At 38.6% G+C, this 25,446-nt stretch overlaps 2 protein-coding genes and 1 long non-coding RNA gene across 10 annotated transcripts in view; 1 reads left to right on the top strand and 2 right to left on the bottom strand.

Annotated features, from left to right (window-relative positions):
- LOC139706684 (tetratricopeptide repeat protein 28-like) overlaps positions 1 to 19,641 on the bottom strand; it is a 90,064-nt gene extending 70,423 nt beyond the window's left edge. For 3 of the 4 annotated variants that reach the window (XM_071614980.1, XM_071614977.1, XM_071614988.1), the window contains exon 1: positions 19,470 to 19,641. In XM_071614980.1, coding sequence (XP_071471081.1) covers positions 19,470 to 19,571 — 102 coding nt within the window. In that variant the 5' untranslated portion in view covers positions 19,572 to 19,641. Of the gene's footprint in view, positions 1 to 3,170; positions 3,604 to 19,469 lie in introns of those variants that run through there. The other variant, XR_011708264.1, reaches the window with a different exon arrangement.
- The window catches only part of LOC139706691 (uncharacterized), a 44,584-nt gene that overhangs the window by 3,407 nt on the left and 15,731 nt on the right, over positions 1 to 25,446 (top strand). For 2 of the 4 annotated variants that reach the window (XR_011708276.1, XR_011708279.1), the window contains exon 2: positions 15,376 to 15,469. This is a non-coding gene — a long non-coding RNA (uncharacterized lncRNA). Of the gene's footprint in view, positions 1 to 15,375; positions 15,474 to 18,053; positions 18,205 to 25,446 lie in introns of those variants that run through there. The other 2 variants (XR_011708278.1, XR_011708277.1) reach the window with 2 other exon arrangements.
- LOC139706679 (serine/threonine-protein kinase Chk2-like) overlaps positions 24,648 to 25,446 on the bottom strand; it is a 41,887-nt gene continuing 41,088 nt past the window's right edge. For both annotated transcript variants that reach the window (XM_071614940.1, XM_071614938.1), the window contains exon 15: positions 24,648 to 24,978. In XM_071614940.1, the coding sequence (XP_071471041.1) occupies positions 24,889 to 24,978 (90 nt within the window). In that variant the 3' untranslated portion in view covers positions 24,648 to 24,888. The remainder of the gene's footprint in view (positions 24,979 to 25,446) is intronic.

The raw sequence follows: 25,446 nt of genomic DNA, 5'->3' as shown, positions 1-25,446 counted from the left end.
CAGCAAATGAGCCAGGCTCTAAGCAACTTAGTAAGACCCTGTCTGGAATTTTTTTTTTAAGTAAATAAAAAGGGCTAAGGATGTAGCACTACAGTAAAGCGCCTCCTGGTTCAACCCCCAGTACAAAAAAAAAAAAAATTCACTTCCCAGTTTATAGTTTTTATAACACTAAAATTGCATTTATTTGTTAATTCCCACAGTCTCAATCTGTCAATAACAGAACCTACACCACAAATATATACTCACAATCTAAACTAATTTGGAGATTTATCACAACAAAATTCTGATATTCATAACCTCTGCATCTTTACACTATTGATTTTACTTGAGATAGTTATAAATAAATCATTACTATTTTATTTGGTAAATAGCCAGCTTCCTTCTTTTAAGTCTAATGGAGAAAACAGTTTGCTTCATTTACATGTAATAACATATCCAAATATAGAGGGTCAAAATTAATTATTAAAAGTTTAAATTCAATCATTACAAATAAATGCAATTTAAACATGTAACATAGATATGAATACTTTATATCACATGCCATTCGATTTTTAAAAGCATTATCTTCAGCAATTGTGAAAAATAAAAATCCATGAGGGTATTACTGATTTCTGAACTTGGTACTTTCATCCCCTCCTTTGCTGATAGGCTTTGAGAGGGGAACCAGTGAATAAAATCTACTAAAGAACCCTGTTCCTATTTTCATAATGATAAGATCATAACTCTCACACAAATATCAAATGATCCCACCTCAAAGACTTTAACTCATCAAAAACTTTCACTCCTTAATGAGTGACCCAGTAAAATACAACAGCCAGTTCAGAGGAGAACTCAAAGGACAACACATGTACAGACAATCAGGAATGCTGAAATTAATTTTTGGATATATGCAAAACTGGCCTTTTTAGGAGAGGAAGAAAATCAATTGCCCCTCCGTATGGAAAGAATCATTTGCATGTCCAGGGACAAGAATCACTTGTATTACTAACCGTTATCTAGGAGCTTCCCTCAATAGTAACTTCTGGGAAATGAGGCTATCACAAATTCCCTTTTCGGGGCAAGTTTAACCCCAGGAAGAAATATGAAAATAATCCTTCCATAAATACCCTTTTATTTCACGGTCCTGGATGAGATGGAGAGATCACTGGTACCTGTATAAACAAGAGATTTCCACAAACTTTCTTATTTCCCTTCAATTCTAAAAACTCATTTGTTTTGTCTAAAGAAACCTATTTCTTCTCACAGAAACTGTATCTCCCTATTCTTTTTTGCCTACTAGTTAGGGATATAAGGCTTTAACTTTATGCATTTAATAAACCAGCTACTTCTTCAGTCAGCTCCCATATGCATACTATAAACCTTTTTTCTCTGTTAATGTCTCATCAGCTTAATTTGCAGACCCCCTTCACTTAATTAAGAGGGTAGAAGTTTTTCCTCTCCTACATCCCCTAAAACACCATATTAATTATTCTGCTTGAGATACTGTTCACTGCTTTCACATCTTTTGTTTGCCTCTATAGCTTCTGTGGTTTAGAACTGTTGTGTGCTAAACTTCTATCCTTGTAAAGTTACCTATTTACAGTAAAAAGAAGATTGATCTACTGATAGATGGATAGATTGATAGACAGACATAGAGATATACACATACACACCAGTCTTTCTCCCTTCCTTCACTGTCCAGTGTTTTCTCAGGATATCCTTTAGGGATTTTTTTTTTTTTTTTTTTTTTGAGACAGGTCTCACTATGTTTACGCAGGTTGGTTTCTAACTCCTAGGCTCAAGTGATCCTCCAACCTCAGTCTCCTGAATAGCTGGGATTATAGGCATTCTTAGTATATCCTTAAAAAAAAAAAGAAGAAGTTATCACAAATTTGTCACTTTAGCCATCTGCAGTGACAGCAAATCCTTAGGTAAGAAGTGGGAAATGTTTCCTAAGCTATTTAAATACCCCAAGTTCCCTCAAATGTTCATCCCTTGTTCTAGCCATGTTTTAAGATGCTCTGTAGTTAACTAATACATTCCTCTAAAAATATGATTTCCAAAAGTAGACTCAAACTCAGAACCAAGAAGCAACAGCTATCAGCTTTCTATATTTTAATACTCTATATTCTTTAATGAATACTACGGCTGTATTCATCAGTGATTGAATATCGTTAGTTCTTGTTACAGTTACAACCTCTTTTCCCACAAATTACTGATAAGTAAACTTGTTCACAAATATTAGAACCCAAATGCAGAACCTCATTTATGATTGATGAATTTTGCCTTAATTTGTCAATATATTTTTTAAGAGAGAGAGAGAATTTTAATATTTATTTTTTAGTTTTTCGGCGGACACAACATCTTTGTTTGTATGTGGTGCTGAGGATCGAACCCAGGCCTCACGCATGCCAGGCGAGCACGCTACTGCTTGAGCCACATACCCAGCCCATTGATTTGTCAATATATTCAACTACAGAGCACATACTTCTGTACCAGGCATTTAATAGAGACTGGATGTAAGTGGGTGTGGTGGTACATACCTGTAATCCCAGCATCTCAGGAGGCTGAGACAAGAGGATCACAAGTTCAAAGCCAGCCTCAGCAATTTAGCGAGGCCCTAAGCAACTAGCAAGATTCTGTCACAAAACAAAAATTAAAAAGGGTTGGAGATATAGCTCAGTGGTAAAACACCCTAGATTCAATCCTGGTACCAAGGGAAAAAAAAAAGACTGGACATAAAAAAAGAAAATAGACATGGTTCCTGTCTTCCAGATCATAGAATATTTTGGTGGTTTCATCATATCATTCTAGTATGTCAGTACTACTTTGAATCCTAATTCTTTCGGTGTAATATCTATCTCATATTTGTGAAAACTATAAATTCAACAAACATGCCTTCATCCAGGAAACAGTATACTATTACATAAGATTCGATTTTTTAAAAATAGAGTCCTGCATCTTGGTGCAGACTTCCTACAAGTTTCTATCACATATCATAATTTATTATGTAATTCAGCTTTACTATCATTAAATCCAAAAGATTCATATTTTCCATAAGATTATCATGAGATAATGTATCAAATTACTTAGAAAAAATAAACTATCATCTTAGAATTACTCCTTCAAAAAAAAAAAAAAAAAGGAATCACAAGTGTTTAAGTGAACCCCCATGGACTCCTACTTATTACCACCTCTATCAGCCAGAATGCAGTCAGAGGACAGAAACCACACCAGTTATTTGAACAAAGAGAATTTAATACAAGATTTTGTTAACTGAATTTCAAGTTTTTCAGTACACGGCTAAAGGGGAAAAAAAAAAAAAAAAAGAACTCTTAGCAATCATAGTCTTGACAACTGCAGGAAGCAACTACCACCCCTAGCGCAGGGCTAACAAATGCTTAGAGGAAGAACTCAGGAACTCAAACTCAGACTTCTGGGAAGGCACTGCTCAGCTGGTGCTGATGTCTCAGATTTCCAAGTAGGGGACCAATGTGCCTGTGACCCAGGCCTCTAAAGAGCGGTGCTGGTTGGCGCTAGTGGTCTCTGAAGAAAGCTTGATGAAACTGGTCCTTGGAAAAACTGCAAACTGGATCCAGCAACTGCTACAGGAAGGTACTGCTGCTGCAGGGATGAAGAAGTGTTGTTAGGGCAGCAGTCACAGGAATGGCAAGCAGAGCAGAAAAAGCAAGTCCCTCCCTCCTCTTCTAGGCAGTCAATGCCGTTGCAACAGGGAGCAGGTAGCCAAGCAGAAATGTGACTTGTGGAGTCTGGGCCTCAGGATCACAAGGCAGAATAAATAAATGGATCTGGAGCTAAAAGAACAATAATTTAACTAGCAAAACATTCTCTATTCTAAGGTCAGACAAACTGTTTAATAATCTAACACTCTGTGTAAAGGATCACAATCAATGACATCAATCCCTATCTAACATTTAATCACCTCCTCCTACTCTGAAGAGTAAAACAACCACCACATCTAACACTTGCTTAGTACTTACTTCATGCCTGGAACTGTTTAAAACAGTATACATGTATGAATTGATCCGTCCTCACAGCAACACTGTGAAGTAGGCCATAGCAATATTTCCACTTTATAGACAGCAATAAGGTGAAGAAAAATTAAATACCTTATCCAATATTGCAAAGTTGTGAAAGATTTTAGACTAAACCCAGGCAATCACACTCCAGTGCTCATGCTTAGGATCACGACGTGTTACAATGCCACAATAGGCAATGCTCTCTAAATCTAAAGAAGCCTTTGAAATGCAACTTCAGTTGAACAAAATTTTCTTACATGTTTTTAAAAGTTCATATCTGATGAGGTGCAGTGACACCTGCCTGTAATTCCAGCAATTTGGGAGACGGAGACAGGAAGATTGCAAGTTTGAATACAGCCTCAGCAAGTTGGCAAAAATCTAACTCAAAAATTTTTTTTTAATTTTAAGAAAATGATGGGGGTGTAGCTGAGTGGTAGAGAAACGCTGACTTCAATTTTCAGTATGAAAAAAAAAAAGTTACATCTGTATTTGTAGCCCTATGGAATATCATATTGTCACACACAGACATTTTTCAAGACTTTGCAAAGAATCTGCAATATACTTCTCATGCCCTAAACAATAAAGGAGAAAATGAACAGACGAAAGGCAATGAAATAATCTTCCACTTACAAAATGAAACTACTACCTTCACTACTATCTCACTCAGAAATCAGAAGTAAATCTATTCATGGTAGATGTATGCAGTTTATTTTGAAAAACCATTATTTCTATTGACTGAAGCTCAAAAACATGCTGGGTTGAGAATCTAAAACTAAAAATAGCTAGGCAAGAGGAAAAAAAAGAAGCAGCAGCTAGGTATGGTGGTGTATACCTATAGTCCCAACTGCTGGGGAGGCTGCACAGGGGGATCACTGAAGCCCAGAAGTTTGGGGCCAGTCTGACCAAAATAATGACACCCTGTGTCTTAAAAAAATAAACTGGGGCTGGGCTTGTGGCTCAGCAGTAGAGTGCTCACCTAGCACATGCAAGGTGCTGGGTTTGATCCTCAGCACCATATAAAAATAAATAAAATAAAGGTATTGTGTCCAACTACAACTAAAACAATATTTTTAAAAATAAATAAATAAATAAACTGGGCATGGTGGCACACACCTATAATGCCAGCAACCCAGGAGGCTGAGGCAGGAGGATCACAAGTTCAAGGCTAGCCTCAGCAATTTAGCAAGACCCTAGGCAATTTATCAAGTCAACAACTCAGCTGGAGATGTAGTCCAGTTGTAAGCACCCCTGGGTTCAATCCCAGTTCCCAAAAAGATTTTTAAAATTTTTAAAAATAATTTTAAATAAATAAATATATTAACCAGATGTGGTGGCACAAGCCTATAATCCCAGCTACTCAGGAGGCTGAGGCAGAAGGACTGCAAGCCCCAAGCCAGCCTTGGCAATTTAATAAGACCCTGCCTCAACTATAAAAATAAGTGTCTGGAGGCCTGGATTCAATACAAAGAACTACAAAAAAAGGGGGGCTGAGGATATAGTAGTAGAGCACTTGCAAGAAGTCCTGGGTTCAATACCCAGTACTGAAAAAAAAAATTTATTTAATAGTCCATGAGGACTGTGGATATGGCTCAATGGTAGAATGCTTGCTTAGTATGTATAAGGCTCTGAGTTTGATCCCCATCACTGCAAAAACAACAATAATAAGAAACAGTATCAATACCCATTCTTTTTAAAATTTTATCTTTTAATTTGTTTAAAATACTCTTTTTATAATATTTTTTTAACTTTAGTTGGACACAATACCTTTATTTTTTATTTTTTATTTTTTTTTTATGTGGTGCTGAGGATCAAACCCAGGGTCTCGTGCGAGCTGGGCGAGCGCTCTACCGCTGAGCCCTTGTTTCAAATACTCTTGAATCATCCTAGATTCAAATTCTAGAATACCATACCAACATAATCTTAAAACTCACAAAAACTAGGTATTAACAAAATCCCCACGGGAACTGGCTGTGTCATTTTCCAGCAGTAGGCATTTATAATTGATCACTATTGTTAGTGATCATACAAATCAAAGACTATCTAGTACAATGGTTAAGAGCACAGACTCCAGAGTCAGACTGCCAAATCAAGATCTGGGGCAACTCATCTTCTTAGCTGAGTGATCTTGAGCAAGTTAACTTTTCTGTAGCTCAGTTTCCTTGTGTGTAAAAAGGGGATAATAATAGTATTTACTTCATAAGGTTGTTGTGAGTATTAAATTAGTTGATAATATGAAGTACCAACAGAACCTGACAGAGTATGTTAGCAATAAAAATCTGAAACACACTTATGAAAGTAAGCTGTTCTACACAATACTTTGTAATTTACATGTTCTTCCAAATATGTCTAATAAAAATTTTCATTTTTCATAAAATATATTTAGATTTTGTAGTTAATATATGGAAAAGTTTGTTGTTGTTGTTGTTGTTTGGTACTGGGAATTTAACCAAGGGGCAATTTACCATGGATGGAGCCACATCCCTAGTCCTTTTTATTTCTTATTTTGAGACAGGGTCTCACTAAGTTGCTTAGGGCCTCACTACTAAGTTACTGAGGCTAGTCTTGAACTTGCAATCCTCCTGTTTCAGCCTCCTAAGCTGCTGAGATCACAGATTTGCACCACCATGCTCATTCTGGAACAATGTTTAAATAATTTTCATAAATCTCTATGGAAATTGGAAACAATGAATTTAACAAAACATTATTTGGCAGTGGAGCAACAATCAAAAATTCAGTTTCTACATAAGCTAAAACCACATGGATCTAAGACAAAAGCCAATGCAAAAACATACATACTGAATGGAAGTAACTATGGCTGTGTTTTTAGTGCCTTCTCAGCAAACTGTTCAACCTTCTGCAACATAATTTTCCTCATGATAAGAAACTACACACAAGATCAAATGTCTAACACAAGTGCCTGAATTCACACTGGTAACATGCAAATTCCTGAAGTAAAAGAAAAGTATTCCTAGATGTTTGACCGGTTAATTCCAAAATATAAGTTACAATCCCACCTAAGTGCTTGGCCTTATTAAATACATACTCTCTAATATCACACTACATTAATAAAAAAATCAGAAAACTCAGCTCCTACAGAGGGCAAGTCACAGGGAAAGCCTTGTGAAATTGACAGTTTCCTCTGTTCTACGAGAATGTACAATAATCTCATAAGCACAAGAGTTAACATGCTTGTACAAAAAAATGTTCATTTATAGGCCTGTTGCAAGGAAAGCTCAGATATCCTAATGTGTTCACATGACATTTTTTTCAAATTCACAGAAACTTATCCATTTTAATATCAGGTATTTTCTAAATAAATGGTGGATATTTGTTTTCTAGAGACAAATCTTTATTCCACTATTTCTTAAATACACTGTGCCCATTTATTGGCAAAATGTTAATAATTTTATCAAACTGAAGTGATGAGAAAATATAAAGGTTTATTGTTGGATTTACTCTTATTTTTCCATGTGCTTGAAATTTTTTATATGTATATACTCTAAATAAACTACCACAGTTGAATTTAGATTTTAACTTCATAATACAGCCATAGATAACAGGATCAAGAAATTGTTCATTTTATCACTTATTAGTGAAAACAAAACTGAAGAGGGTAAGGCAAACAAAGATTTTATGAGAATACCTTTCATGATGTTTTAAGAATAAGACGTATTCCTTTCATTTTCTAATTCTTTGTATACCACTACTGACATATATATCACACATCATAAAATTCACCCATTTAACCTGGTCAGTTCAGTGGTTTTCGTTGTTTTGCAACCAGTGTCACAATCTAGTTTTAGAATACATTTATCATCCCATGCAAGTTAGCTGTACTCCCAGCCAGCTTAAGGCAAACACTGATCCACTCTCTGTATAGAGCATAGAGGCATATGTATAGGCATATGTTGAATTATCTCACACAAACACAATATGTGATCTTTTGTGATTTTTTTTTTTTGACTCAGAATGGTTACAAAGTTCACCTTTGATGTGTCATGTCTCAATCAGTACTTCTTCCTTTTATGGCAAAAATAATATTCCACTATTTAGGTATGCTACATTTTGTTTATTCACTAACAGCTGTGGGCTGCTTCCATATGGGGGTTATTATGAATAACAAAGCAATGAACATTCAGGTACAAGTGTTTGTGTGAACAAATATCTTCATTATCCTCAGATACATACCTAAGATTAAGAATTAATTAATTGGGCTGGGGCTGAGGCTCAGTGGCAGAGCGCATGTCTAACATGCATGAGGCACTGGGTTCGATCCTCAGCACCACACACAAAAAAATAAAATAAAGGCATTCTGTCCATCTACAACTACAAAAAACTATTTAAAAAAATAATTAGTTAAGATTAGAATTACTGGGTCACATGGTAAGTTCATGCTTAACATTTTGAGCAACCGTCAAATTGTTTTCCAAAGTAGCTGCATCATTTCTCATTCCAGCAATGTATAAGGGGGTCCAATTTCTCCACATCCTCACCAACACTTGCTACTGTCTTTTTCATTTAAACCACCCTAATAGAAGTGAAGTGGTATCTCACTATTTCACATTTTAATTTCCCTATGACTAACGATGCTGCACACTGTTTTATTTGCTTTTTGGTCATTAATATATCTTCTCTGACAAATGTCTATTCAAATTCTTTGTCCATCTTAACTGAGTTGTTCATCTTCCTATCACTAAGTTGTATCCTTTATATATTCTTACAAATATCTTCCCCATTTTCTTAGTTTTCTTTTAATTTTCTTGATTGTACCCTTTTACATTTTTTTCTAAGAATTTAACCTTTATTTGTTTATTTTTATGTGGTGCTGAGGATCAAACCCAGTGCCTCACCTATGCAAGCAACTACTCCACCACTGAGCTACAATCTCAGCCCTCTCCTTTTAATTTTGATTAAATCCAAATTAACCACTTTTTTCTTTGTCTGTACTTTTGGTAAATCTAAAAAATCGATGCCTAACTCAAAATTTATTCCATAAAAATTATTACAGTGTTTCCTTCCAAGAGTTGTATTGATTTTGCTCTTTGTTATTTCTTTTAAGTTAATTTGCAGGGAGGGTTGGGATGGTGCTACAGAATGAACACAGGGCCCCAAGCATGCTAGGCAAGCCTTCTACCACCAAGTACATCCCCACCCTTTCCTAGATTTTATTTTGAGACAGGTCAGCCCAGGCTGACCTCAAAACTTGTGACCCTCCTGCCTCAGCCTCCTGAGTAGCTGATTACAAACATGCACCACTGTGACTGGCTTGAGTTAATATTTGTGCCTGTATGAAGGAAGGGTTCAAATTCATTCTTTTGCAGGTGGATATCAAACCGTACAGAATCATTTGTTCCCCAATTGAATGATTTCTGCACTACAGGATGAACACCCTTAATCTGACACTCCAAGATCTAAACCCTTCTGAGCACCATCATGACAACACACACAAGTGGTAAATTTGACACTTGACCTCGCAGCACAACACAGGCATACTAAAAATACTGTATAAAACCCTTCTGTCAACGTGTATAAGCTATATATGAAACCTGAATTACATGTTTAGACTTGTATCCTATCCCTAAGACATCTCATTATGTATATGCAAAAATTCCAAAATCCAGCCAGGTGTGTTGGCAAATACCTGTAATCTCAGCTACTCAGGAGGCTGAGGCAGGAGAATTGCAAGTTTGAGAACAACCTAGGCAACTTAGCAAAACTCAATCTCAAAATTTAAAAAATAAAATAAAAAGGATTGGGGATATACTCATGGTAGAATGCCCCTAGGTTCAATTCCCATTACTTGCGGGTAGGGGGTGTCAACTGACTCTCAGTTCTATTAATCTATGTATTATCCTTATGCCATTAGCACACCATCTTGATTAATGAAAATTTGCAGTAGATTTTGATATTGGAAAGTATGTGTCCTCTAACTATGTTCTTTTTCAGGACTAGTTTGGCTATTCTGGAGAGCATGAATTTTTATATGGATATTAGAATCAGCTTGTCAGTTTCTGCCAAAAAAAAAAAAAGGCAGATGTGAGTTTGATAGGGATTGTATTTAATCTATAAATCATTCCATCTTAATATTAATTCTTGCCCATGAACATGGGCAGTCGAGTAAAATGTATTTCTGTTTTAAAACTAAATTCGTGGGCTGGGATTGTGGCTCAGCAGTAGAGCACTTGCCTAGCACGGGAGGGACCCAGGTTAGATCCTCAGCACTACATAAAAATAAAGGCATTGTGTTGTGTCCACCCACACCTAAAAAATAAATAAAATTTAAAAAAAAACTAAATTCGTGAGCTGTGTACATATCTGTGATTAAAGCATTTGCCTGGCATGTTAAAAGCGCTGGGTTCAATACCCAGCACTACAAAAACAAAAATAAAGACAAAAGACAAAAACTACATTCTTTAAACAACTCAGTCAGCCCAATTGCTAAAAACAAAATAATCAAACACCCTGAAACCTAAGGAACTGAATGCATCCCAGCTTCATTTAATGCCACAGAGTTCAATCACAAAAGAGTAGCCCAATTAAAAAGAGATTCAAATATTTTGTTAGAATCTCTCCTTTAATATAACCAAGACTGGTGCAGTGGTACATGCATGCAGTCCCAGCTACTCAGGAGGCTCAGGCAGGAGGAGTGCTTGAGACTAGAAGTTGGGGTTCTCCTGGACAAAACAAAGAGATCCATTTCACAAAAAAAGTGGGCTGGGAATGTGGCTCAATTATAAAGTATTTGACTAGCATGTTCCACGATCTGGGTTCAATCCTCAGCACCACAAAAATAATAATTTTAAAAAAACTAATAAAACTAAATATGTAAATCTAATTATCATCCTCTTTTCTTCTCCCATCTCCATTTGCTTCTGCTTTCTACTTATTTGATTATTTTCCAACATCTTTTTCTTTTCACTTACTATATCATTTTTCCCCTTCTCATCTACAAAACTATTTTCTTCTAGTCTATAATCTTCTAAAAATAAGAACTAATCTGTTTTCCATATGTACAATTTGGCAAAATATAAGTAGTGCTAATTCTATTTTCCTTTTATGTAGATTGACAACATTAATCTTAGTAATTTCATCTTTTTTAATATCTTTATTTTATTTATTTGTTTTTATGTGGTGCTGAGGATTGAACTCAGGGCCTCGCACATGCCAGGCACCAGGCAAGTACTCTACCACTGAGCCACAACCCTAGCCCCAGTAATTTCATCTTTATTAAAGTAATATTATTCATGCTATTCTGTAATTGCAAAAATTATTGGTACCAAATTTGGAAGAATATTGATATTGAATGGAAGAAAATATTTGCAAGAATATATTTAAAAAACTCTTACAACTCAATGATGAAAAGGTGAACAACTCAGTTAAAATGGACATGAATTTGAATAATTTATCAAAGATATACAAGTGACCAACAAATTTCTGAACTAGGTCCATAGTTAGCTGAAATAATACCACAGCAATTTTTTAACTACCCCTAGGTCAAACTTAGCTGGCGATAGTATGGAAATTACAAGTACACAATGTGTACATAATGGTGCCTTCCCTTAGTAACATTCAGAGCTCACTTTTTTTTTTCTTTTTACTCCTAAGAAATTAAGGTCAAGTTTGTTGTATTATTTAGACCAGTTTTCAACTGCAATTTCTAAGTAATCCTAAATATTTACCCACAAAATAAATCATATCTAATAATAAATTATCGACTATTTGTCAAATGGAATCTCAAAAAGTCACAATGTAGATTATTATACATTAACTTCATACTATTAATCATTTAAAATACCATAAGGCATGTTTTTCAGACCAAGATGCTCGCTCCTAAAAGCAGTGTAACTATGAGACAAAAAAGAGGGTTTTAGTAGAAGTCACAGTGAATATGACATTCTATGACAACTACTCCCCTATTTCTTCTGTCCTACCAACTAGATACTATTACTACCTATTCAATCCTCCCATTACTACTTTTGCTCTAGTAAAAGGGACTTGTCTTTGGTCAGTAGTCAAAGAATTAAAGAATACTTTCTCAAAAATAAGAAATTGCTAATGATTTTCAATGATTAAAACGTTCTTAGTGATAAAAGCCTTATTTCTATTTTTATCTTTGTGATAAAAAAAAACTTTATGTTGTATTGATAAGGCTTTAAGTAATAAAGTAACAAAGCCTTATATTGAACCATTTAGTAGATATCACCAATACTGGAATCTAACCAAAGAATATTTATCTTGAATTCATCAAGTCTTTTTTCCTTTTTTCATACTGGGGTTTAAACCCTGGGGTGATCTACTACCAACCTACAACCCCAACCCTTTTTTATTTTTACTTTGAGACAGGGTCTGAATAAGTGCCCAGGATGACCTCAAATTTGTGATCCTTCTGCCTCAGTCTCCAAGTAGCTGGGTTTATAGGCATCACCACCACAGGCCCCATCAACCCTTATACAGCTTTCAGTTCATAGGCAACAGAAGAACATGATAAATGACACCACAGGGCAGTTACTAGAGAAGCCCAGAAGGAAAGATACTCTGCAGGACAACTGTTTTGGTCTTTCCATTGAGTCTCATGCAATGTGTTGTGAAAAAGGGGACCATGCCAGATTAAGAGACTTGTACATTAATTAAGGCATGGTCTATGATTTAGACAGACCCAACAGCTTTAAAGAACATTTTGGGGTTGACCAGAAATTCTGAATATTGTCTGCACATTTAATAACAGGGAAGTAGGACAAATCACTGACTGAAAAAAAAAAAAAGACTCAAGTTTCTTTCTATATTTGCATTGGTATATTATAATTATATATAATGTTGGGATTAGTTGTTACATATTCATAAGATTAGGCAAAGGGGAATGAAGGGAACAAAGGGGGATGGGAACAGGAAACAGTAGAATGAACTGGACATAACTTTCCTATGCTCATGTATGGATACACGACCAGTGTAACTCCGTATCACGTTAAACCTCGAGAATGGGATAAAAATTATAATGGGTTACACCCCGTGTATGTATGTCAAAATACACCCTACTGTCATGTATATCTAAAAACAATTTAAAAAATTAAAATAAACATTTTTTAAATAAAAATCTCAGTTTCAAAAGAGTATCCATATGTGATGCAAACCAGCAATGCCACTTTTAAGTATTCACCCCCTCCCCCAAAAAAGAAACACAAAACAAAGACTGGTAAGTAAATGTTCATAGCACCTCTAGTCACAGCTCCAAAAAATGGAAAACAACCCAAATGTCCATCAATTCATGGGTAGATGGCTCATGAACTGTAGTATACACATATAATAGAGTAATACTGAGTAATGAAATGGAATGATCTATCATTTCTATTGACTGTGGTAGTAACTATACAACTGTATATATGTCTGAATTTGTAGAACCACATACTTTAAATTGGTAACCTCTGTGGCACATAAACTCTACCTAAATACAGCTGATTCTTAAAAAAATTGAACATACTTTGTAGTTTTCTTATTTTATTTAAAATGCCAATGTACTCTTCTGTATGTGTGTTGCTGGGGACTGAACCCAGGGCCTTATGCATATGAGGCAAGCCCTCTACCAACTGAGCTATATCCCAGCCCCTAAAATGCCAGATTTGATGGTTACAATTGTATGTACTCTCGTATGTATAAAAATATTGATAGAGGGCTGGGGTTATGGCTCAGCAGTAGAGTGCTTGCCTCGCATGTACAAGGCCCTGGGTTCAATCCTCAGCACTACATAAAAATAAATATACAAATAAAATAAAGTTAAAAAATATTGATAGAAAGATGCACAGAGAGGAGCTGAGGCTATAGCTCAGTGGTAGAGCGCTTGCCTCGCATGTGTGAGGCACTGGGTTCAATCCTCAGCACACATGAAAATAAATAAAGATACTGTGTGTTCATCCACAACTAAATAAATATTTTTTAAAAAAAGAAAAAAGAAAAGAAAGATGCACGGAGAGAGTTCCAGCGCGGTATGTATTAAGGTACTGATGGCAGTAATCACTGGGTATTGGCAAGTTATGAGTTCTAATGGGAGCATTTTGCTTCTTCCACTTTAGAGTCTTATACAATGTAGTTTTTATAATAGTAACAGACTTTTTAAAAAAATAACTATCAGCTTTGATTTTTAAACTTAAAGTTTTCTTATATTAACATCCATGGACTATCAATTTGTGGATTTGTAGGTTATCAATATACTTACAATGGTAGTTTTGGAGGTAAATTTTTATTGCTAAAGTAATATTTACAAAATAGATATTTTAGCAAAAGTAAATATTATTTTAGCAATAAAAATTTACCTCCAAAATCACCATATTTACAGAGTAAATATTATTCTCTTTGGTCATAGTGAATACACATTCAATGAACACAATTTGTTCCAAGCATCATATTTGAATCATATTATATCTCTGGTTTCTTCCCTTAAAAATTAACATTCTACCTCAGCTACTATACTGATACCAATTAAAAATACTTGCTCCCTCTCCCCATGCTCTACCAATGAGTTACACCCCCAGCCATTTTTATTTTGAGTCAGAATCTCATTAAGTTGACCAAGCTGGCCTGAACTTGTGATCGTCCTGCCTCAGCCTCCCCAGTAGCTGAAATTACAGGTTTGAACCACTACACCCAACCCAAAATAAAATTACTTCTAAATTTAACTTCACAATAACATCAGCATTTTTTTAAGAATTTTTTTCACAATACCTTTATTCTATTTATTTGTTTTTATGTGGTGCTGAGAATTGAACCCAGGGCTTCACTTGTGCTAGGTAAGTGCTCTACCACTGAGCTACAGCCCCAGGACAAACATCAGCATTTTTAAGCATTAGCAATAAGTACGGTGGCTCAAGCCTGTCATCTCAGCTACTCCAGAGGCTGAGGGAAGAGAATCACTTGAGTCCATGAGTTCAAAATCAGCTTGAGCTGTTAACATAGCTAGACTTAATTTTTAAATTAAATAAATAAAATAAAATAAAATTTAGCAAAAAGTCAAATGAAACAAGAATTGTAACCATCAAATCTAATTTTAAAAATGCTACTTCAGCTTTTAAGAGAAAAGTGATGAAAAAAAGCACACTAAATAAGAACTGTGGAGTAAAAATGAATAGCTTTGAATCACACTTTTATTATTGTTAATAATATTTGAAAATACAGTATCAAATAACCTATATAGCAGCCTGGATTTATCATGCTTTTATAACACAACTATGTGGTGTGTGTGAGACTTTGTCTTCTATCTATCTCCATCCCTCAAGCACTCACCAGGATTTCTTGGGTTACAGGAAAGTGATGGGGATAGGAAGAGGTTTGTGGGTTTTTTTTTTTAATATTTATTTTTATTTTTCAGTTTTTGGCGGACACAACATCTTTGTTTGTATGTGGTGCTGAGGATCCAACCCGGGCCGCACGCATGCTACCGCTTGAGCCACATCCCCAGCCCGGTTTGTGGGTTTTGTTTGTGGTTTTATTTTTTTCTGGGTTTTGTGTGGTGGAAGGGGGCCTGTGGTTTGGGAGGTTTTCTGTTTGTTTGTTTGGGTTATTTTCAGCTTTGTTTTTACCTTTGTGTGTGTGTGTGGGGGGGGGGGTATCCTTAACTGGAGTTAATTACCAGAAGGGAAACAACAAACATCAGATCCCTGCCACATGCCAGGCAAGGTTCTAAACAACTACCTACATTCTTTTATTTAACAAGTCTTTGAGATGGATATCACTGTCTCATTGTATGTACGGAGAACACTGAAATGCACAACAGTTCAGCCTTGTGAATACTCATACAACTAGTTAGGAACACAGCCAAACAAAGACATATGAATCTAGATCTGTATTCAGACCATTCTTCTTGTTAATTTTAGGGGAAAGATTTTAAAAAGAAAACTAGAATAAACAACAACTAAATGATGAAGTTAAAAGGTATATCCAGGGCTGGGGCTGGGGTTCAGTGGTAGAGCACTTGCCTATGTATGAGGCACTGGGTTCGAACCTCAGCACCACACAAAAATGAATAAATAAAAGAGATGTTGTGTTCATCTACAAAAAAAAAAAAACACAGTGAATCCAAAGTCAACTGTATTTTTAGCAATGTGCAATATAAAATTTTAAAAATAGTTTCATGGCGGGTTGCAGATTTAATTTGGTTGTAGAGTGCTTGCCTAGTATGTATAAGGTCCTAGATTCCACTCCCAGCATCTCTCTACTCCCCAAAAAAGTTCATGTACAATCCACATCAAACAGAACAAAATATTTTTGAAAATATTGTTAAGTGCAATACTTGCACACTGAAATAACACATCACTATAAAAAATCCAAACTGTCTTTTTTGCAGAAATTGATAAAATGAACCTAAAACTCATATAAAAACATAAAGGACATAGAATGGCTTAACAGTCTTGGAAAAAAAATGTTGGAGGAGTTACAATTAATTTCAAAATCCATCACAAAGCTACAGTAATGAAATCGTGAGGTGCTGGCATAAGGACAGATATATAGATCAACAGAATAGAATTCCGAATTCAGGAAAAAAAAAACTCACATATGGTCAACTGATTTTCAATAAGGGGTATAAAGACCATTAAATGAGGAAGAGAACAGTCTTTTCAATATATGGTGCTGGGAAAACTGAATATCCATAGGTGAAAAAAATGAATTTTGACCACTAACTCACACCATACACAAAAATTAACTCAAAATGGATCAACAACCTAAACATTGGTTAAAGGCATAAACTCTTAGAAGAAAACATAGGAATATATATTTCATGACCTTGTATTTGACAATGGATTCAGATATGACAGCAAAAGCATGAGCAATAAAAGAAAAAACTGGACTTGGTTGAAATTAAATACATTTTTACATCAAAGAACATTATTTAAAAAATTGAGTCGGGGCCAGGGCTGTGGCTCAGTGGTGAAGCATTCGCCTAGCATGTGTGAAGCACTGGGTTCAATCCTTGGCACCACATAAAAATAAAATAAAGATATTGTGTTCACCTAAAACTAAAAAATAAATATTAAAAAAAAATTGAGTCATGTGTGGTGGTGCACACCTGTAATTCCACTGACTGAGGAGGCTGAGGAAGGAGGCTGAGGCAAGTTCAAAGCCAGCTTCAGCAACTAATTGAGACCCTGTCTCAAAATAAAGAATTAAAAAGGTTTGGAGATGTGGCTCAGTGGTAAAGCACCCTTAGGTTCAATCCACAGTATAAAAAAACAATTACTACCACAATAAAATACCATTTCATACCTATAAGGATGGCTAAAGTTAAAAATACAGACAGTAACAGGTATTGGTCAGCGGTAGAGAAACAGCAACCCTGGTGCATTACTAGCGATGGGATGTAATATGCAGTAGAGCCTCAGAAAACAGTTTGACAGTTGCTCAAAATGCTTAACAGAGTTATGTGACCTAGTAATTCTACTCCTAGAGATACACCAAGAGAAATTACAAAATATGTCCACACTAAGACTTGTACACGTTTATTGCTGCATTATTTAAAGAGCCCAAAATAGGGGGAAAATATATATCCACAGACGAATGTATAAACGATATCTGGTATATCCATTCGAAAGAATATTATTCAGTAATAAAAAGGAATAAAGTTCTATACATGCTACATCATGGTTGAACCTCAAACACTCTGTGCTACATGAAAAAAGAGTCAATCACAGAAGACTATAATAACCCATTATATAAAATTTCCAGAATAGCTAATTTCAGAGACAGTAACATTAGTAAATGGCATAGTCTGGTGGAATGGGCAATAAGGAAAGGACTGCTAATGGGTAAAGAATTTTTTGTAGGGTGACAAAATGTTTTAAAAGTAGATAATGGTGATGGTTACACAACTATGAAAATATTAGAACCACAAAATTACACACTACCACGGTTAATTTTATGGGAGGTAAATTATATCTCAATAAAAGCTTTTTAAAAGATTTTTTAAAGACACTTTAAAAAGACACCCAAATAAGCTACAAAAACAATACACTGGGAGACTACAGCACCAAATTTTTCAATTTTCTCCTTCAGATGCATTCTCAAATCTGAAAGTCAAGTCTTCCTACATTTGCATACTTTGTTCAGTGAACAACAACAAAAACCCTACCTTAGTGAAACCAACTAACTGAAATTCAACTTGATGGAAAAAAATGCCTCTGAAATATAGAACACCTTTATTTTAGCATCGACTCTGAACTAAACATAAATCTGAATTTTGATGCGTCACATAAAAACTAGACATACTCAGAGTTTAAGCAAATTGCCAACTTTCCAGAAAAGATAAACAGTAATTCAGATTTCCTTTGATGCAAATATAAATGTTTACCTGCCTCAAAGGAACAAAATCTTGTAAGCCTAGTGTTCCCAAGTGAAAGAAATACGTATTTTTTAATTCAGAACTTTGTTTTAGAATCAATTTTAACCTAGCTAGGGTATACAGAGTTGATCCTTTATACTAACCAACAAATACCCTGCTCTTGAGTGGAACATACTGAAAACACAGCATTATAACCAGACAAAAGTTGGGAGCTGAGAAAAATCACAGTACACAATAAAAATAACTACTCTCAAGAAGCTCCTGAAAATGCCTCAAGAGTTCCAATGTTGCAAACTCCTTAGTCATTTAGTCTTCCTATAACTATTTACCGAACATATACCATTTGCCAGGCATGGTGCAAGGTACCAGGATGCCACAGTGAGGTATAAACAGAGCAGGTCCCTGGTTGCAGGAAGCTTGTTCTCTACAGCCTGACAAACCTTTCTGATTTCAACTTCAAGAGCCTGCTAAAAATTCAGTCTTGTCCCCTACATTGAGGAGCCAGGGCTCGTGGGCCTGCGGTGGAGCATGCAAGCTGTATTTTTACAAAGTGCTCCCAATTATTCCTCCACTGGACCATCCCACCCATCCTGCAGGAGCCCCACATTCAAAGTCCGCTCAGCAGCCTTCACCTTGACAGGCACCCCAAACACACCTCGAGGACAAGACGGACGGAAGGCTTTCTGGTATCACTCTGGTGAGCCACCAGCAGCTTGTTGCCCTCCCGGGTCGGAGAGCTCACTCCCTCCCAACCTCATCTGAGGCTGGCAGCACCTGAGCCTCCCCAGCGGCAGACACCTGTCTCCAGGAGGATGCAGTCTGCCACTTAAGTGGACCGTGGTCCCAAGGTTCCGCCCCCCGGGGAGGGGTCAAGGAGGCGGCGCGCGGGAGTTAAGCGCCGACTGCATACCGCCGGCCCCGCTCCCGCACACACTCACAACACTCCCGCGGAAACTGAGGCAGGCGGCGGACCGGATCCCGCTGCACAGCGGCTCGCGAAGGGGCTGGAACCCCGACGACGAGGTGGCTTCCGCCTCGCGGGCACTCGTCAGCCGCGGAGGCCCGGCCCGGCTTGAACCGACGGAGTTTCACAAAGAAAGTCTCCCGGCCCGCGCCCCTCACGCACTCACCGGCGCTGGCGCCGGCGGAGACTCGGGCTCCCGCCGCCTGCGGCTCCGGGCCGGAGTCGACGCTGGGGTCGGTTCGGACGCTGGCGGCAGCTGCTGCTCCATCCCCACGGGACCCGGGCCGCGTCCGCCTCGAGCTAACGGTCCCGCCAGCTAGGCGCGCGCACCGCTCCCGCGCGCCGTGTTCCCGCCGTGCCGCGCGCCGCCGAGGCAACCCACAACGCCCCCCCGGACCGCGCACGCGCGCCCCCGCGGCTTCCCTCGCACACACCGCGCACGCGCGCGCTCGCCGCGCCCCCCCTCCCTCGCGCCCCGCCTGGAGCCTGGAGAAGCCGGTCGCTGTTCCCGGCGTCGCGTTTACCCCCGCCGTGCCTGTCCCGCCCGGGAGGGAGAGCGCGCCGTTCCCGGCTCTGCGCCGCCGCCTGCCGCACTGCGGACCACCCCAGCCAAGCCCATTTCTCCACTGCCTCCAATGTGTCACCCGCATCGCGGGGCCTGGGGCGAGGGTGCGCCTAAGAAGTGCCAGACGAAGGACGCCCTTCGGTTGCTGAGACCCCACTCCTGGAGGTGTGCAGGCACGTGCGCGAATGGAGGTGGCACAGTGAACTCCAGTATCCTGGGGAGAGCCAGACTCTGGAAACCTGAGTTCAAGTCCCGCCTCTTCACTGACCTCGGACATCAGGCTCAAAATCCAGCACCACCCCAAGTGCTTAAGAGGTGGGCTCTCCTTAAAGGGTTCAAGTGCCACCTCCATCTCCCAAACTGGGAGACTGGGCATGTCACCTGACCGACCCAGAGAACCTCGATTTCTACGTGTGCAGCGGATTTCCCAGGGTTGACAAGGCATCCACACCCCTCAGCACTCTGCCTGGCGCACAAGCAGCCTTCGAAGGCTCCGTATTGTAGCTCCTGCCCTATCCGTCCAAGACTCCTAAAAGTTTAATGAAAGGGGTTCTGTCCCAAACTCTGCGGTATAATTAGCTGGGAGTTCACCCAACCTTGGGGCTGCAAGAGACTCTTACTTCCCACGTCTTCACTTTCCATACTCTGCCTCAAAACCCTAAAGCTGGCACCAAAACAATAGCAGAGAACATTTTCCCTACTAGAAAAAGAAGTTTTCAAGAGTCTCTTGGAATTTGTAAATGGTTGTGCTTATTTCTCTTGGCATTTTTCAGACACAAGTGACACAAACAACCTGGAGGGGGGAAAAAAGAGAGAAATTTACCTGCTCCCATAATTGGAAAATTCTGGCTGGAGCCTCACTTCTGGCATAGCGGAATCCAGTACCTCAAACCAAACTCAGCCTCTCTGACCTGTTGCAGGTTTCATTTGCTCTCTAATAACTTCATTTCTATACAGTTTCTTTCACTTAAGTAGCTTCATCTACCAAGAAAGCAGGGGCTGTTTCCCAGTACAGGTCGAGTATCCGTAATTCTAAATGCTCAGAGGTGTCTCAGATCTTGGATTTTGGAATATTTGTGTACATATAATGAGATATATTGGAGATGGGACCCAAACCTAAATATGAAATTTGTTTATGCGTCATACATACGTTAAACACAGAGCCTGAAGTTAACATTATACAATATTTTTAGTAGTATTGTGCATGAAACCAAGTTTCATGTATGGAATTTTTCATAATCCATCATATCACTGCTCAAAAAGTTTTGGATTTTGGAGCATTTTGAATTTTCAGACTAGGGATGCTTCAACCTGTAGACCCAGCCAGAGTCCCAAGGTTAACTCATCATTGGACCCATTTGAGCTACATGCCCTTCCTGAGCCAATCCATATTGGCTAGAGCTGGATGTATGGGAAGGGATTGAAGTCAGACCCTCCAGAAGGATATAAACAGGAAGGGTAATTGGGAAAAAGGATGCTTCCACCTGAACAGAAGAGGCATTGGGCACAGGGCCAGCACAAACAAGAGATATCCAGGACACCATCAAGTAGGCATGCAGTAGGTCCACCATAGAACCAACTGCCTGTTCTGCAAAAGGGAGTGGCAGTTACTTCCTCCGCCAATGAGAAACGACTCTCCACCTCTCCTCCAACTGCCAATCCCAGGCCCAGCATTTGCCAAGTCTACTTAGTCAAAGGTATCCCAATGACCCCACAAGTGCCCAAGCAAGAACTGAAAGATGATGATGCTTTCAAGAACTGACTACTTACATGGCTATCCTACCTCATGATGGAAGACAGCCCTTACCACATAACTGGGCACTTTATGGACCTTATTCCACTGAATCCTCACAAACAGCATCAGAGATGGTTATTCTTACTGAACCCATTTTAAAGATAAGGAAGCCAAAGCTTATCAAGAAACTTAACCAAAATTCCAGCAAATAACTTACCCAAAAGCCAATGTTCTGTAAGCACAATATTGTGCCCATCATGAATGTTGCCATCCCAGCTCCTTTTGCTCATATTTCGAAGTCCTGTACCCATCTCCAGCTAGATGACCAGCTATCAGTTCCATAGCAGAAGGAACTTCTAGGACTTCTTCAGCTTCCACAGTTGTCTCCCCACCTCACCTTGAAGCCCCATGCCATGATTTCATGTAATAGAGGAAAAAATTCTCCTAAAAGGAAATTACAGTGAGGCTAGGAAGAGAAAATCAGTGTCAAGTGGCCCTCATCAGCAGTCAGTGTCTCCCCTTTAGTAAATGTATTAGTCTCCTATGGCTGCTGTAACAAGTTATCACAAACTGCACAGCTCAAAGCAAGACAAAATTACTTATAGTTCTGTAAGTCAGAAGCCTGAAATCCGTTTCAGTTGGTTCAAGTCAAGTTGTAAAGGACCAGTTCCTTCAAAGAGCACTGAAGGGAGAATCCATTGGCTTCCTTTTTCAGTTTCCATGGTTGTTTATAGTCTTTAGACCCCTCCTTCCATTTTCAAAGCACATCAATCCAATCTACGTTCAGTTATCACATCATTCATCTGATTCTGGCTTCTCTTGGGTCCCTCTTAAAAGGATCCTTGTGATGACATTGGGCCCACAGGATAAGACAGGATAATCTCCCCACCTCAAGATCCTTAATCATGTCCATGAAGTTCTTTTTGCAATGTAAAGTAACATTCACAGATTCTGGGGATTAGAATGAGGACACCTATTGAGGGTCATTATTTAGCCTATCATGGCAGGTATCATCAGAGGGAGCCACAATGTGCCCCGGAAACAGGGAAGGGCTGGCTAACTGTGCCCAAGAGGGAAAATGCCCTAAGAAACCTCAACCTCCACATTATTCAAATGAACTAAAACCCATCTAACTTGGCAATCTCAACCTCATTCCTTTCAATATTCAAACCACCTAAATCCCATCAGCCTCCTGCACCAGGCTAGCCAAACCTCAGAATACTTGCATACCTTTCTAATAGAAATTGCCAACCCCACTCCCATCCCTAGTGCCAGGGGCAACAGCTGTGTGCCCTTGACACTGTCCTAGCTGGTAAGTAGCATTCGAACCATGGTATGGCCAGTGAATTACAATATGATCTAGTGTCAACCAGGCAAAATTGAAAAAGCAGCAGAGGAGTTAGGGCTGGGGCTCAGTGGTCAAGCGCTTGCCTCACCTGGGTGAAGCACTGGGTTCGATCCTCAGCACCATATAAAAATAAATAAAGATACTGTGTGTTCATCCACAACTAAATAAATATTTTTAAAAAAAAAATAAAAAGTAGGGCTGGGGATGTGGCTCAAGTGGCAACATGCTTGCCTGGCATGCGCGGGGTGCTGGGTTTGATCCTCAGCACCACATTAAAAAAATAATAATGATGTTGTGTCCACCGAAAACTGAAAAATAAATATTAAAAAATTCTCTCTCTTCTCTTTCTCTAAAAAAAAAAGAAAGAAAGAAAGAAAAAGCAGAATCAGAGAGGAAGCAGGCATTAGAAATGCCTGCATTCCTGATGGCTCCAGATCCAGGCATCTGTGACCTCGATACACATCCCCTCCATGAAATGATGTGAGTGGTCTGTTTTCTGCCAAAGATGTTCCAACTTCTACAGATCATAGGGCTGTCCCTGAAGCCAGCCTGGAGGGACTGATCGCACTTGATGGTAAACAAGGATATATGCTCCTTTGGGCAGTTCACTGAACATGCTGACATTTGAGTTTAGACATCAGTTGCTTGTGCATTTTGTCAGCAAGTCACCATCCATGAGTCTGAACATGAAACTAGGAAGATAGACATTAGTTCTGGATTCAGAAAAACCTAGGTTGGGTCGCAGCTCTGCCGCTTATCAGCTGTGTGATTTTGGAAAAGTTACCTTACTTCTCTAAGCCTGGATTCCTTACCTGTAACATGAGGGTGGCTGGGTGACTTAGCTTATATGATCACTGTGAAGACAAGATCAGCCAAGAATAGGGCTTTTTGCACAGGGCCTTCCTAATCATTACTGGGTCAATGTAACATGCCCACATGCCTAAACTCCACTTCTAAAATAAGTCATCCCTAATTCATTTGGGAGAAAAGTTTGACATGCAGTAACATGGGACAACCTTCCTCTTTCTCTTCCCCTTTTGCTGTGAATATTTGCTGCAGAAATATCAATGAGTATGGTTATGGGACCCCCCCTGGGGTATTACACATAATATACAAGAGAAGTGAATCAGCTGCCTAACCTTGGAAAAATTTGAATTTCACAACTTATCTAGTCCCAAGGTTTCAGACTGTGAAGACATGTATCTTTAACACAAAGGATGAGAATTTAAAACTGGCACATGATACATACACCAATGTACCTACCATCTCTTGAAATTTCTGAGTGTGACTCACTACAAATGCCACCCCCAACCTCCCTGTGCCCCTTTCCCTGTAACTTTCTAAGGGGCCTTTAGAATTTGTATTTAGCTGTCCCTGGCTGAAACCAGGTGACATCCAGAGAAACCGCCTGGTAACAACAACCCAAGTAGGGCTCTAGATGAAAAAGCACACATAACTTTTTTTTTTTTCATTTTATTTCTTTCTTTATTTTGGTGTTGGGAATCAAACGCAGGGCCTTCCAGTCACTGAACCATATCCCACCCCTAACATTTTTTTTTCTTTTAACATTTTTTTAGTTGTAGATGGACACAATATCTTTATTTATTTTTATGTGGTGCTGAGGATAGAACCCAGGGCCTCACACGTGCACGGCAGGTGCCCTACCACTGAGCCCCAGCACCCCCCCCCCCAACTATTTTTTTTTTAAGAAAAAAAAAAAAAATTTTTTTTTTAAATAAAAGGCATTCAACCAAAAAGTTGGTTGAAGCATAAGTACAAAGCCCACATTCCATCAGGTTTTTAATTGAATTAACAGTGACTGTGGAAAAGCAATTATTCCCATAATTAAAATACAAATGATTAAAAGAAAAGATTTAAAGAAAAGGAAGATGACAGCAGAGTGAAAGAAGTACATTTCTTCAGGTTCACTCCAGTGTTCACAGCATAGCCGCACACACAGCCCGGCGCTTCGAGGACTCTGTGTCTTCGGCTTCCCCTTCCAGGGGCCGCTTTTGACTAGTGGAAGGCTGCAAATAAAGAAAAAGGGAGAATGTTTAGAAGAAAATCACCAGCTTCTATTAAAGTTCCCCAATTAGCTATCAGTCAACCAGGGTCACTTCATGTAAAGCGTGGTACCAAGAATAACTGGTGGTCACTGAATCCCCACTGGACTCCAATACACTTATCTAACATTTCTCTTCTTGTGGCTTCCAACCACTTAATGATGTAAGGACAGTTCAACTGCAATTTTGTTTTTATAAGAAATCTTGCCAGGCGTAGTGGAGCGCACCTGTAATCCCAGAAGCTCAGGAGGCTGAGGAAGGAGGATCAGTTGCCTCGGCAACTCAGAGAGACTCTGTCTCTAAATAAAATATATTTTTTTAAAAAGGCGATGTGGTTCAGTGGTTGAGCGCCCCTGGGTTCAATTCCCATTACAAAAAAAAAAAAAAAAAAAGAAAGAAAGAAAGAAATTTTTAAGGGTATTGTATTTTTTA

The sequence above is a fragment of the Marmota flaviventris genome, chromosome 1 (genome assembly GCF_047511675.1).
Source record: "Marmota flaviventris isolate mMarFla1 chromosome 1, mMarFla1.hap1, whole genome shotgun sequence".
Taxonomy (NCBI): Eukaryota; Metazoa; Chordata; class Mammalia; order Rodentia; family Sciuridae; genus Marmota; species Marmota flaviventris.
Note: the sequence above shows the minus strand (reverse complement) of the source record. Positions and strands in the feature narration are given on the sequence as shown.